Source organism: Oryzias latipes, chromosome 9, assembly GCF_053564925.1.
Source record: "Oryzias latipes strain Hd-rR chromosome 9, Olatipes_Hd-rR_3.1".
Lineage (NCBI taxonomy): Eukaryota > Metazoa > Chordata > Actinopteri > Beloniformes > Adrianichthyidae > Oryzias > Oryzias latipes.
Window position 1 is genome coordinate 8115139 of NC_136245.1, and position 15227 is coordinate 8130365.

The window sequence follows — 15227 nt, forward strand, 5'->3', positions numbered from 1 at the left end:
AATCTGTTTGCCCACTTTTGAACAAGCAGGAATTGGGTTATACCATAAGCAAGAAAGATCTAAAAAAAAAAAAGGCTGCCAATATGGTTGAGCTGAACCGAATAAGTCACATGACCTCTTCCGACACTGACATGTATTGCAAACCTGCATTGAGTGGGAACTTGGTAAAATCTGTTTTGCAGCATAGCTCAGTCTGCCAGCTTTACAGATATTCTAAAAGGTCCTTTCTGCTGTTGGAGCCCTTTCATTTTGTGACTAGAGAAAAAAACTGATTCCAAGTCCGTGCCACCGCAGTTTAATCCTAAAAGCACAGCAGAAAACCGTTGAGTGAAGGGGATGCGGTGCATGACACGGCCTGGCGAGAGCAGAGCGCATGTGTTTGCCAGCCGTTTTTACACGCTTAGCCACTCACCTGGCTTCCACCCTCAGAGGCTGGAACAGGCTTTATTCTGGCTTTATGTGGGTCGCAGGTTTATGAGGGCTAAGAGAGGATTTCATATGAAAAACAGAGCAGCTCGCCTCTGATTTGCTCCACTGTTGGCTGAGAATTCTGGGAATAGTCCTGCAACATTTTACTGAGTTCATGTTTCAGACAGTGATGTACCATACAGCAGTTACACCATCAGGATGATATATGATGATTCTTGTTCATATCTGGATGAATAAAGAGCTTTTGTTTGGTGCTTTGATTCACAAACGTACCTAGTGTCTTCCTCATTTAAGGTCAATTTTACCTGGAAATCTCACATACATTTTACTTTTTGAGATAAAATAGAATCTCTTCTCACTCACATGTAACTAGTTCTGAAACCAAGACATTCTTAGTGTTTAGAGACCAAATACCTACAAGAGAAGGACACTTTATTCCATAGATTTGTCTGTTTTTAAAGGTTTTTACTAGGGCTGCACGATATGAGGAAAACTTGCTATATGCGATATTAGTGATCAATATTGCGATAACGATAAATTTGCGGTAAATAAACAAATAGAAAAATAAACAAAAACATCATTCCAATTTCATTGCAACAGTTTAAAAATTATACTCCAAATGACCCTCATCGACATGGGGGACAAACGTCAGGGTGGCTAACCCTGGTCCTCAAGAGCCTCAACCCTGTCTGTTTTCCAATTCTCCCTAGACTGCTCGATAATGATAACCAAAATCAGGTGTGTTCAGTCAATCAGGATGTGAAATCACTTGAGTCAGCCAATCAACAGCAAGCTGGTTAAGGAGAGCTGGAAAACAGGCAGGGTTGAGGCTCTTCAGGACCAGGGTTAACATAATAGGCCTCCATCTGATTGGTCAACAATGGGAAGGCGTCCATCTGATTGGTCAAAGCATAAAGGGATTTATTTGATTCGTTAAATGCTTCAAGCTGCTAGAAGATTGTTTTAACACATTTTGGGTTTGCGATTTATTGCGATATTTGCCGTCTTTTGCGATATGCATATTGCAGAGCTGGATATTGCGATAACGATAAATTTGCGGTATATTGTGCAGGCCTAGTTTTTACAAGTAAAACCTTTACTAAAGAGTTTGGGTGTCATCCTCACCAGTAGTCTTTCTTTCACTTCTCACATAAAGAACATTACCCGCTCAGCCTACTTCCATCTACGCAACATACAACGTCTCCGGACCCTCCCTCACTCCTCAGTCCACTGCTGTACTCGTACACAACCTTGTCATTTCCCGCTTGGACTACTGTAACTCACTTCTGTTTGGTCTCCCACAAAAAACCCTCCATAAACTTCAACTGGTTCAAAATTCAGCTGCTTGTATCATCACACGCACTCCCTCCATTAACTATATCACACCTATCCTTCAACAGCTTCACTGGCTCCCCATGCCATACCGCATTCAATACAAAATCTTGCTCTACGCATTCAAAGCCTTTCACAACCTTGCACTTCCTCTGACCTCCTTCATATCGCCATACCTGCTCGCTCTCTCCACTCCTCTTCCTCTATCCAGTTTTCTATTCACTTTAACAGTAACTTTTTCATGTTTTTATATACATTTTATTTAATTGTGTATGTATTTAAATTGTTGTTTTAACTGTTTCTTGTATTTTTTATACTGAATACATGTTGTGCGGTGACCTTGAGTGCCCAGGAAGGCGCCTTATAAATAAAATGTATTATTTTCATTTATATTACTTGTAGCTTTTCATTACTGCCTGATAAACAGCAAACATTTAAAAAATTACTCACCTTTTTTTCAAATGTGTTCATCCATTTTGAATTTGATTTGAATTCATTCTGGCTCTTCATATTGAAATAATAGAATAAAAAGGATTAGAATGTCTGTTCTAATAAAGCACAGTTTTTGTTAGAGTAGCTTAAGTTTATTTATTTAGTTATTTATGTGTTCACAAATATCACCAATGTGTTTTTTAGTGGATACCCCAATATCTTTTTAGAGATTTTCCTGATGAGTCACACCTCTGACTTTATAAATGATCAAATAGTTTGTTTTTATTAGAAAAAGTTCAATAAGATGTTTAAAAAAAAATGCAAAATCCTATTGGATGTTGTGAGACAGACCCACATGTGTGCTCAATTTATACCTAGGGGGTTTATTTACTTAAATACATATAAAGAAATTGATCAATATTCCCTTTACTATTGCTGGATCATCTTTAGAAACTGTAATAACTCACAAATAATATTCCATGACCGTTTAGACTCTTTAGAACTGCAGACATTTTAAGAATTTGTAACATTTTCTTCTTTTAAAACAATAAAAAATAAATTTTAGTTACATTTTATCAACGAAGTGAAAGAGATAATCAAAGTAACCAGTTTATCTGCATTGGACCATTAAAAAAAACTAGGATTTGACACTTTTATGAATAAATTATCTATAAAAAAATTGGTAAATGATCATACATTTGTATTTTTATATCATTAAACCCCTAAACAGCTTCTACTATTTCTGAAAAAATCCAGCGTGTATTCACTTTCATAAATACAACTTTTTATCTAGTTTCTGTATGTGAAGGTTGTAGAATTTCACTACGACAAACACAAAGGTTTCTTTATTTTGCATGTGGAATACAAAGCAGAGATATGGGAGTTCAGAAATATAAACTGTCTTAGATAAAGTTAGCTTTTGCAAATAAATAAATCTTAATGGATAACTTTTTTAAATCTAGAGCTAAAAAAAATACTCTTGACAAAAAAACCTTCCATAATAAAAAAAATTAAATTATAATTAAATCACGTTTTACTGATTTCTATTACACTATGACACAATGTTTTCTGAATAAAGCTTTTGATTTTCAAAACAAAATTTGGGCATGTTTACAAGATTGCACTCAATTTAGCTGTTTTCAGGTTAGGTCAATGCGTTAAGTTCCCCCCCCCCATGTCTTTTTAATGAAGCCTGTGAGGGACAAACTTTTTCCAACAAGTAAAAAAGCAAAACATATTTTCTGCAGACCAACAGTTTTATGGGATTGAAGATAGTTTTAATGATAACTCTCCAAATTATTTAGAAAAAAATCTTCATAGGATTTAGTTGTCTCCTCTTCTGAACTGTTCATCTCTTATTTTGCTAGTTCAGTTAGACAAACACAAGTTTACTAACCGTGCAGCAGATCATTTCTTTGGCTTCAGTGGTGGTGCCAGACATAATGTTTTAGTGCAGAGGGTTTCTAATAATTTGCCTCTGTGTTAACTTCATGACTTTGCAGTTTACTGGCCCATCATGTGACTATTGTCCTTTGTGTGTCTGTTACTCGCAGAGACTCCCTACAATGAGAACTCTCCGTCATATGGCTATGACCTGGAGCAGTCTGAGGAGAACCAGCCTCGCCACGACTCCCTGTCTTTCAGTGGATCCCCTCCCTCCTCGCTGCGACTGCGCTCCAAGAACCGGAACAGCCGAGACACCCAGTCCTCGGGTTCTCTGGAGTCCACACAGTCGGTAAAGTTTGAATTAGTCTTTTGAGATATCAGTGTGGCTCATGTCCATAGTTCTGCTGCTTTTTCTATCCAAGCTCTCCAATCTCAGTTCTCAGCATATTGAAGGATCTTTGTTTCTTTATGCTCTGACGGCTTGATTTGTTTTTCTTGTGCTGTCTGCTTAAAGTTCCACCATTTACCGATAGCGTCACATTCCCAACTGATCATCTTTTGATTTATTGTAAAAGCGTTCGCAGTAGTTTCTTTTTTTTTTTTTTTTTTTAGCCAAAATTTAAAAAACCTGCGTTTTCTTGAACATAGTTTCTGCAGAGCGGCAGTAGTTCATTAGAATTTGACTTGTGGGCTTGTTGATGTGGAGTAAGCCCGCTCCCACTTCCCATCATCCATCTGTTTACACTCTCTCCCGCTAGCTTACAGCCCCTCAAACCCCCAACCTAACACTACCGCTGCAAAGAAAATGGTGAGCAATGTTGGCGCTATCCAGTCGTACAGTTTTAAGAAGAGTGGGACCTTAACGATTTCAATAAAGTTTTAACCTGACCCTGCTGCAGTGTCAGCCTTGTTGTCCAGCTATTTCACTGTCCCTCCCTGGAAGAATTGAGCTGAAGTTCATAGGAGGGGAGAAAAAAGCAAGTATACATCAGGGAGGCACTCAAGAGAAGCCAGACTCAATCACCCACAGGCCAGCAATAAAATCCTCTGAGAGCAGCATATCGCTCCCAGATGGGAGCGCTTTTTAACATGAAGCAGGGCGTCGTTGATGCAAACTCTGCAAACACTCTGTGGCTAAACAGATGTTAAAAGGAGACGCTGCACCCCTTCCCCCTTCGCTCTGCTCCTGTCTGATCTGTGGTATCCTCCTCTGGTGTTTTCACTCTTCCAAGCTCAAATCATAGTGGAGGATGGTGGTGGCGCTGACCATTTTTAATGCTACAGATAAGAGCATGACATGATTCAGACACTGGGATGACTGATGTCTTTAAAACAATAAGTTATGGGTCAGACCAGACGCATATTTGTCTTCCACAAGTTGTTGGGAGTTCAGGCTGGCTGGAATGTGGAGCCCCCGCAGAGTTTAATCAAAACGTTTCTGTACAAACTCCACAGGGGTCAGCATTGCTTTTGACTTGTGTGGGTTCTCGTTTATTTTAGTATTGCAGAATAGTTTTTAACAGCTGGATCTCTAACCGTGTGTCTCAGGTGGAGCTGGACCAGGAGAAGGGGCTTGAGATGAGGAAGTGGGTTCTGTCAGGGATCCTGGCCAGTGAGGAGACCTACCTCAGCCACCTGGAGGCCCTTCTGATTGTAAGAAAACCTTCAAACACACCCTGACAGCGACTTAGAGCAGAAAAATGTGAGAATGATAAAAAATATACAAATAGATGGGAAAACTAGCAATGTTAGTCCTTTAAAAATGTAAACCTTTAAATAGAAGCCCATGCTTTCTTTTTTTTAGTTTGCTTGGTAAAAAAAACAACCCAAAATCTAAATTTAAATCCATCATTGTAACAATGATTATCATTCTTCTTACAATAATGGCTCGGATTTTGTGCTACAATCAGATTAGCCAATAAAGGGTTTGGCACTTTTTAGTACTGACTGTATAATATCTAGCTGGACAGAAGTCACCCATAGAAACGCCTCTCTTCCGGTTCCAACCAAATGTAGCCAATTCAGTCACTTTTTTTCTGCGATATGTTCGTTGCCATATTGGAACCTGACGACCTCAGTAAGCCGTGATTGGTCCGTGTCGGTCTGAGTCTACATTTCTATGGCAACCACCCTCTCCAATCAAGAGTGAGCATGTTAGAAGGCCACGCCCCTTCCACAAAAAGTGGGCTCGGGAGAATCTGTTGATCAAACGCTTCAAACGTTCGACACAGGCCACCTACTTTTATTGAGGCATCTGATTGGTCAGTTTATAACTTGAAAAACTTTGGAATTAAAAAGAATTAGGATTAGCAAGAACATGTTGATAAAAGGTATCAGAGCAAGAATGTTTACTCTGACAAATAGAATGACTGAGTAGTAGCTGTTTATTGTATATAGACGTCTATGGGATTTGGGCTTTTTGGGACCAGAGGGCACTTCCTGTTTGGAATCCAAGGTGGGAGGGGCCACTCAGCCAGTTCTCCCATACAGTCGATCAATTATCATGTATTTCCGTTACTTTTGGCAGGGGATATTGTCGTCTGTTGATTTGGTTTAATTCTAAAATGCTGAGATCAGTTTTGTTATTGCATTTAATACTTATAAAAAGTAAATAAATCTTTAAAAAGACAAATTCATTCAAATTTATCCTCAATTAGAATGAAGATGCAGGCTAATGTTATTAAAAACATGGATTGTAAAACAAGTAAAATGTTTAAAAGCCTTATGAAAAATCTTATTAAAGATTTTTGAAACATTTCGTAACTTTTAGATCCAATGTTTTTCTTTTTTCTTTTAAATACGAATCTTTTCTTATTAAAAATTGGATTTAGAAAAGGTGAATACTTTTTCTAGCTTAAATAAAAAAGGAAGCTTGGAGGAGTTATTTTGCACAAAGTCTTTGCATCTAAGGACGTGTTTATTGCAGGTTAAATGAATTATGTGTAGATGAGGCCATTTTTTTTACACAATAAGGCAGACGCAAATTAAAAGACTAATAATTTCTTGGTACAAACAAAATGTAAAAGAAGCAAAAGTTGTTCTTTAACTGCTGGCTGTATTGGTTTTCACAGCCGATGAAGCCTTTGAGGGCGGTGGCCACCACCTCTCAGCCAATGCTGACCATCCCAGAGATAGAGACCATCTTTTTTAAGGTCCCAGAGCTTCACGAGATCCACAAGGACTTTTATGACGCCCTGCTGCCCCGCGTCCAAGACTGGAGCAACCAGCAGTGTGTGGGAGACCTCTTCCAGAAGCTGGTATGCGAAAAGACCTTACAGCTGGGCCGGATTAACCCCATGACGCTAAGAAGTCCCTCATATGCCATTTTTTACAAGGATAATTCTGTATCGATGCACAAAAAATAGCAGAGAACGACAGTTTGAAATAGCTTTGGGGGGATTTCCTTCGAATGGTAATTTTTAGTATAAAACAAGTCATGACATTGTTCATGTGTGTAAGTAAAACTTGTTTTTCCACTTCCTGGAATTGAACTCGTCTAACTGTGGAGTCTGTGTGAGGAGATTGTTGTGATAAGTCATGAGGAGCATACTTGTGTGTTCATATTGAAACACCACGGATATCAGAAGGATTTCGAAGAATAATTATAGGCCTTCTTATGTGTCATTCCTGAACAGTTTGATGGTTGTTTGATGAAGACAAGACTTATGGGTAGAAAAGCCTGTTGTTTTTGGCTTAAATTTTGCAATGCAGACCTGACGAGACCACCTGGAGTCATCTCCTGGCCATGATGAAAGCCTTATTTTCCAACAAAACATGCCATAAAGTTTAAAATGGTTCACAGAAGCCAGATGACTAGGAATCACTTGAGTGTTTACTGGTGGAAAATAACTATTAAGATTCAAACATACAAGGATGTGTTTATTAATAAATGGGTAAATGCAATGCAGAGCCCACTCTGTCATGGATAAGTTCCTCCACTTGATATGTCAGCCAGGCGCTCCATGACACTGCAGTGTGCAGAGTGGCACCCATGGATTACTGAAATCCTTCCTCTGCTTTAGGGTCTAATGTGTGCTCTGCTCTATACAGGCCAGCCAGCTCGGAGTGTACCGGGCCTTTGTGGATAACTACAAGGTTGCCGTGGAGACGGCAGACAAGTGCTGCCAGGCAAACGCTCAGTTTGCACAGATATCTGAGGTATGTAGTCACAGCGGGGCTTCGGCAGGCAGCGGTTCAAGTGTTTGCTGCTGCCCGAGACAAGTGATGACGGGGCAACTTTCCTTCAAAGCCACAGCGTGCAGAGCTCCACAGCTGCTGGTTGTTTTATCTGCCCGGTGATTTAAGACCCACTCTAATAAAAATGATGTCTTTAACATGTTCTTGTGGCATTTTTCTCATTATGCAAAACATCTATAATAGAATTTCAGGCTAAAACTGCGTTTCTGAGTATTTCTTTATTAAAATCGTGATGGATCAGGAGCAGATTAAAAAAAAAAGTTCATATTTTTGACGCAGGAGCTGAAATGGGTGAGCCAAAGTCTCCCTGCTTTGCTCCAATTGTGATGCATTCACCTGCAGACAAACAGATACATTAAGGTTTTCCTCATCTGAGCTGGCATCTGGTTTAAAGCTCTACGGTTGAATATCCCAACATTGCTCACCATTTTTGTTGCATGTTAGCTTGGGGTTGTGAGGGGCTGTACGCTAGCGGGTGAGAGTGCAAACAAAGGGATGATGGGATTTCTGCGGAGGCTTACGTCCGCACCAACAGTACCACCCACAACTCAGAGATGCATTTCTAATGAGCTCCTGCCACTCTGCTGAAAATATGTCCTGGGAAACGACAGTTTTTTAAAAATAATTGCTAAAAAAACGGCATAATCATCACTAAAAGACCACTGACAATTTACAATTGTTTTCTGTGTCCCTGCTAGAACCTCAAAGTCAAAAGCACAAAGGACTGCAAGGAACAGCCGGCTAAAAATTCGCTGGAAAGTGAGTCAAATGCATGGCCAGATCTGCACTGATCAATATTGCTATAAGTAGCTTATCATTCCTCCCCCTCCTCCACAGCTCTTCTCTACAAGCCTGTAGATAGAGTGACTCGCAGCACGCTGGTTCTGCATGTAAGTCCTCGAGTTTTACAACCATCCGAAGTTCCACCCTTTTCCAAACGCCTTCCTTTTTTCCAGACAGCGCTTGTGATCATAAACTGTGTTGTAGGACTTGCTGAAGCACACGCCCAGCAGCCACCCAGACTATCCCCTGCTGCAGGACGCCCTCCGCATCTCCCAGAACTTCCTGTCCAGCATCAATGAGGAGATCACCCCCCGTAGACAGTCTATGACCATAAAGAAGGGAGAGGTCAGTGTGCAAAGCTTCTGTATCGCACAGAACTGTGGCAACCAACAAAGCACGGACGGGGATGTCGGAGTAATTCATAGAGATCCTTTGGATCATTTCAGAGAAGTGAAAGTTGTGATTCTGGAACAAGCGTTGAACCAAAGAGTTGGCTGGCACAGACGGGGTGTCTCTGACAGATTTTATGACATTTTTTTGGTCCGTATATTGCTGTCTTGCTGCAGCCCACATTTGATGCAAATAGACTTTGTAGCACACGGAACTGGAGATGATATTTTTATTCAACAGCCATAGCAGTGTCAGCCTGCTTTTAAGCACTCTGGGTTTATGACTAATTTCAGTGTGCTAACATGTAATTTAGCTTTCAAGTAGAAGATAATTTGACATGCTGCAAAGATGAAATGCATTTTAGCGTGATATTTAATCCTGTTACTATTTGCATATTTCTTTGGATATAACTGGATTTTTTTTTGAATGGTTAAATTTCCCAGACTAATCATCAGGCTACAGTTGTCAGGATTTAATGGAAATGATCAGTGTTGCATGTCTCCATGTAAACTCTGAATCATTTCCTTCCACCAGGATTATTGATTGTCAAAAGTTTAAAGCCCGAAGTGTCTGGAAGCTGATAAATGAGACCAGAGGGTGAGCCAAGTCGCTGCTGACTCATCTCAGCCCGTCTGTCACAGCAGTTAAGGAAGTGGAGTGTGGAGGAAGCTTGCGACAAAGCAGAGTAAACACAGGAGGCCAGGGGTCTCCGTGTCGCAAACCAGGAAAACCAGCGATTACCGCGCCGCTCCCTCCCATCCTTCCCCAACGGGCCTTCCCAAAAATGACCTCCACTGTATTACCAGACTTTTGCACTAAAAAGTATTCTGACTTATCCATGTTTCCTGCTCCCACTGTACCCCCCGCACACACACCACGCACCTCAAGGCTCTGATTCAGATGACCTGAGGGAGAACTTCCTTTGTTTTTACTGGAAGCTGGTCGGGCCCAAAGTAAGGCTATCAAATCAAAGAATGCTCCTGGGAAAATTCTTCTGAATATTGTTGAGGAAGTCTGAAATCCCACAAAGAGATCCACAGATAACAAGCCCTTAACAAGACAATTGCTTGAAAGTGTGGGGATGTTTTTGTTTTGAATGAATAACCTTTAGCTAAATTTAAATCTGTTGTTGCTGCCTGTAATTACCACTAACGCCGTTGGGTTCGTGCAGCTTTACCTCTCATACACGCCTCCGTACCCGTATGTTGTCAAAACCAGAGGCACAGTGTGTGAAGGCTGACGTGGACTGTTCTTTTCCATTGGATTATTGATTTGTTCTTTTTTGCACCACAAAACAAAAGTGCGTGCCACTTCGCCCGGACAAAAAAGGGGGCAGCGCTGGACGCGCTTCCTGCGCTCGCAGAATGTCTGGAACACGCTCTGAGTGGAAGTGGAGTGTGCAGAGGAAAACTGTGCCACAGCGATTTCCTTGTTTTTGTCGGGACATGGTGGTTGTGGGTTGGTGGAGTCTCACATGGGCTGTCTCTCTGTAAAATAGCCTCTGCCCAGAGGTTAAGTAAGGAATGTGAAAGCTCAGTCATCACAACTGCCTGGAGCACGAGGCTGGATGCCTTGACAGCCAGTAGAAACTCTACTGCTGAACAAAAACCCTCAGTCCTGGTGCAGAGTTGGGCCATCAGAGACAAACGTCCACAATTTTAAAATTTAAACTTTTTTACCACTTCCTCAGCTCAACAAGTTCCAAAAAGTACATCCAAGTTGCATATAAGGACCAGCTAGGATGTGATGCTTTCGGTTTTCGTCTTGTGTTTTAGAACCGACAGCTGCTGAGGGATCGCTTCATGGTGGAGCTGGTGGAGGGTTCCAGGAAGCTCCGCCACATCTTTCTATTCACTGACCTACTGCTCTGCACTAAACTCAAAAAACAGGCTGCTGGGTGAGTGATGAAGATGCAGGCCTTTGGCCTGAAACATCATCTGCTGGCGTGTAAAATTAAAAAATATTCCTTTAAAAAGTAGGCCTCACAGTTGTATTGTGAGCGGCCGGTTGTTCTAGTGGGAGATAAAAAGGTGAATTTGCAGTCCTGCAGCTGTGCGTGTTTTCCCTCCGAAAATGAGGGCGGAATAACATCAGCGTGATGTGGAATGTCAAAAAGTTTAAAACCATGTCTTTTTTACAGAAAAGGGCAACACTATGACTGTAAATGGTACATCCCACTCGCCGACTTGACCTTCCAAACCATTGAAGACTCTGAGTCCAGCCCCATCCCTCTGGTCCAGGAAGAGGAGATTGATGCTATGAAAATAAAAATTTCCCAAATCAGGAACGATATCCAGAGAGAGAAGGTAAAACTCAGAAAATTAACTAAAAACAAAAACCCTCTTAAATGGTTACCGTAATTTCCGGACTACAAGCCGCTACTTTTTTCCTGCGCTTACAGCCCTGCGGCTTATTCAGTGACGCGGCTAATTTATGTATTTAATTAGCGGCCGCCATGTATGTACTTTCGAACTCAGTGAATAGTTTGAATTCTTTATTTAACATCAAGCACAAAACATTTATATTCAACACACCTCTTAACAGCCAAACAGCATGGACTTGACTTCAGGTCTTAGACACTTCAGTAATGGTTCAACAAAATGAAACACGCATGCCCGGCCGCATCCCAGAATCCTTTGGGGCCATTAGACCCAACGTGCACGTGATCGCCGCTACAATATGATGAAGCTTTCAAGTTAAAAGCAATCGTTAAAAGCAGCATGAAAAAGTCCACCGTCACCAACGGGTTTGGAAAAGCCGGTTTGCTGCGTGACGGAGAGAACAGCGCATGGAGTGAATTTACACTCCTTTTACGGTTTCTAAGGAAACCGTAAAAGCGGAATTTTGCTTTGAAAAACTCACAGCCTCCGTGTGAGCTGGAGACATCTTCTCCTGCTGATTGAGCTGCGGGGCCGATGGCAGTCTGAAGGCTCCCACACGTAACAACGCATCCGCCCCTCATACACAAAACGTACAGTATTAAGTCCGATTGCTTTGCACAGAAACGATTTGCTCCGTCCGCCGGCGCAACGGGGACGAAGTGCTCCTCCTTGAAGCCGCCCTGGCCAGAGGTGTCGGAGTAGATAGGAAGGGGAGACAAGGAGCGCGCGGGGCGGGAGCGGAGCGCAGAGGCTTCTGAATTCTGACGCATGCGCCGCACTGAGGCGCGCGTATCACGCTGAGGCGCGCGCTTTTCAGTCGCCGCTGCTTTATTTTACCGGTGTGTTTTTTAACCAGCCCTGTTACTCCCATAACGCTGCCGCGACACAAGCGGAAGGAGAGCTTTACCCGTTCACCCCTCCATGCACTGCTGATACTCATTCTTAAACACGTACAACAGTATGGCGAGCCGGGCATTGGCCCCGCCTTTAGCCCCTAAGACTCATGGGAAATGTGGAATCGCGGATGTAAATTTCCTCATCATAACTGAGGGATGTAATGTTGATTATATGGTTACTGTTTGTAATTTTATGTATGATACCTAGATTGTCAATAAGTAAAAAAAAAATGAAATAAAAACACCATAACTGAGGAACTTGTGAACAGAATAGAAGTCCATGCTGTTTGACAGATGTCGATACAATCAAATACATGATCCAGAGGCAAAGCTGGAACCACCCACAATGTGCTAATGAATTGCACTCATTCTGGGATTCTGGCCGTGATCTGTCAGGACGACAATATCGCCTAAAGGCCTGTTCACACCGGGACGAATTTCGCCGGCGAAAATCGACGTTTAACGCCTTGTGACTAAACAAAGGGCACCAACGAGAGTGTGCACACCGACGCGAAAAAACGCCACGCGCTAAAGCGTCAAAGCGTCAAAAAAAACAAACGCCTCGGGTTCGTTTTTTTTTTTCGACGCGTCGCGTCGAAATCTACTCGACCAATGAGAATGGCGCTTTTGCTCACGTGTCTGGAGCTTCTGAAGTTACAGTAAAACACAACTTGGGGGCGCTCAAACACAAAACTGCCTTGCTGAGCACACATACCAGCGAAGAAGATAGACGCCAAGTAGCGTCTACACAGCCGCGAAGCAATAATGACGGACATTCTAAAATATCCCCGAACCAAGCACCAGTTGGAGCTACTGGTGCTTGAAATATTCATGTTTTCTTTGTTTGATTCTGACAAGCGTGTAAATACTTGCTCTCTTCTTCTGAGTGAAAAGCGACTTTAAGAAGAAGAAGCGTAAAGTTGCGCAGCGCCACCTTGTGTACAGGAGTATTTCTGTTTTACATTAAGCGCCATCTAATGTCAGGGAATGAAATTGCATGTTCACTCCACTCATCGTCAGCGAAAATCGCCTGGGTGTGAACACAAAAGACGTGGCGAATAACGCCTGGCGAATATTCGTCCCGGTGTGTACGGGCCTTAACACATGCGCGGCTTGTACTCTGCCGCGGCTTGTGTATGTATAAAACTAATTTTACACGTGAAAATGGGTGGGTGCGGCTTGTAATCGGGTGCGCTTTGTAGTCCGTAATTTACGGTACTTTTTTCCACTCCCCTATAAAAACCACACGAATGACTCTTTTCCCCCAAATTTGGAATCCAAACAAATATAGAAAAGGGATCTATAGGATAATCATGTGAATATAACACAGTGTCTAGACAGCAAACTCAGGGAAACACTTGATCCAAAAAAAACATATTACAGCTTTTATTTTGGTATGTGGAGTTTCAATGTTGTTGATCTAATTTTGAATTCAGAGTTGCTCTGTCTCTAATGCCAGATACTTGAGTGTGATGTGGGGGAAACCTTACTTATTTCTCCATCTACACTGCTTGCTGCCATAAACAGAGCTCTAAAGTGGTGGAAATGTCTTGTTCTACATCTCTGCTGTCTTTGTTATTTCCGGTTATCAAATAATTCAGGAAATAGTGTGGGAAAGAGGACAAACATGTCTTTTATAACACGTGTTTGTTTGTCTGCAGAGGACAACCAAAGGACCTAAAGTTATTGAGCGACTGAAGAAGAAGTTATCAGAGCAAGAATCCCTTCTGCTTCTCATGTCACCCAACATGGCCTTTAAGGTGGCCAACCGAAATGGAAAAGTTAGTATATGTCCACAATTTTATGGTGTCTTTCTAAAAGTTTCCTGCTGACATTCCTTTAGTGCCCTCTGCTGGCGACTACCTAAAACTGTAATCTGATTTAACCCTTGTGCTGTCTTAGGGGGAAAGAAAAGCATGGATTAAAAAAAAGGTAAGGAGGGGGGGTCATTTTAAAAACGCATACCCCCCTTTGGTATTGACCCCAGACAGGTACACCCCCGTACACCCTCCCGCAATCGAAGAGGGTCGAGTTCCTGAAAAAATTTTTTTGTACGTTTCAGGCACCCTCTATATCCCCGACTGGTAGAGGGCGCCAAACCCCCCTTTTCTTTTTGTCCCCGTCCAGCAGAGGCCGCCATTTCTCCATTTTAGTTATACCCCCCGACCACCAGGGGTCTTGTTTTCCACCGTTCATTTCTATACCCTGCCTCTAGGGGTCACTAATACCCCATTCTCTTTTATTGCCCTCAGCCACCAGGGGCGCCACTTATTTAGCAACCACCTTCCTCCCGCTGGTTCGTGGGGTTCGATTGACCCCAAGTTTTTTTTTTTTTTTTTTTGTGTGGCCACTGAGGGGATTGGCGCTGGCTCATGGGGTGCGATTGACCCCAAGTTTTTTTTTTTTTTTTTTCTTTAGCATTCACTCTTCTCTCATGGCCCACCACCTGGGGTCTCGCTTTACCGGTTCCCTTTCACCCGCTGGCTCATGGGGTGCGATTGACCCCAAGTATTTTTTTTTTTTTCTGTAGCATTCACTCTTCTCTCATGGCCCACCACCGGGGGTCTCGTTTTTCCGGTTCCCTTCCACCCGCTGGCTCATGGGGTGCGATTGACCCCAAGTATTTTTTTTTTTCTTTAGCATTCACTCTTCTCTCATGGCCCACCACCGGGGGTCTCGTTTTTCCGGTTCCCTTTCACCCGCTGGCTCATGGGGTGCGATTGACCCCAAGTATTTTTTTTTTTTTTTAGCATTCACTCTTCTCTCATGGCCCACCACCGGGGCTCTCGCTTTTCCGGTTCCCTTCCACCCGCTGGCTCATGGGGTGCGATTGACCCCAAGTATTTTTTTTTTCTTTAGCATTCACTTTTCTACATCACCCTTGAGGCTTTTCGAAGTGTACTGTTTGTGTTTACGTTTCTTTTTTTTTATGTGATCAAGAAAGGTCAAGAGAAACAAATGAACAAACCTAAATGGTTTTCTGCTGCTTTTTTTTTTAAAA

The 15227-nt window shown here is 42.2% G+C and overlaps 1 protein-coding gene across 2 annotated transcripts in view; it reads left to right on the forward strand.

The window, feature by feature from the left end:
* si:dkey-91m11.5 (PH_BCR_vertebrate and RhoGAP_Bcr domain-containing protein) overlaps positions 1 to 15227 on the forward strand; it is a 223228-nt gene that overhangs the window by 19210 nt on the left and 188791 nt on the right. For both annotated transcript variants that reach the window (XM_078952583.1, XM_078952584.1), the window contains exons 2-11: positions 3747 to 3928; positions 5128 to 5232; positions 6651 to 6836; positions 7630 to 7737; positions 8475 to 8535; positions 8614 to 8666; positions 8764 to 8904; positions 10725 to 10846; positions 11090 to 11255; positions 13888 to 14007. In XM_078952583.1, coding sequence (XP_078808709.1) covers positions 3747 to 3928; positions 5128 to 5232; positions 6651 to 6836; positions 7630 to 7737; positions 8475 to 8535; positions 8614 to 8666; positions 8764 to 8904; positions 10725 to 10846; positions 11090 to 11255; positions 13888 to 14007 — 1244 coding nt within the window. The remainder of the gene's footprint in view (positions 1 to 3746; positions 3929 to 5127; positions 5233 to 6650; positions 6837 to 7629; positions 7738 to 8474; positions 8536 to 8613; positions 8667 to 8763; positions 8905 to 10724; positions 10847 to 11089; positions 11256 to 13887; positions 14008 to 15227) is intronic.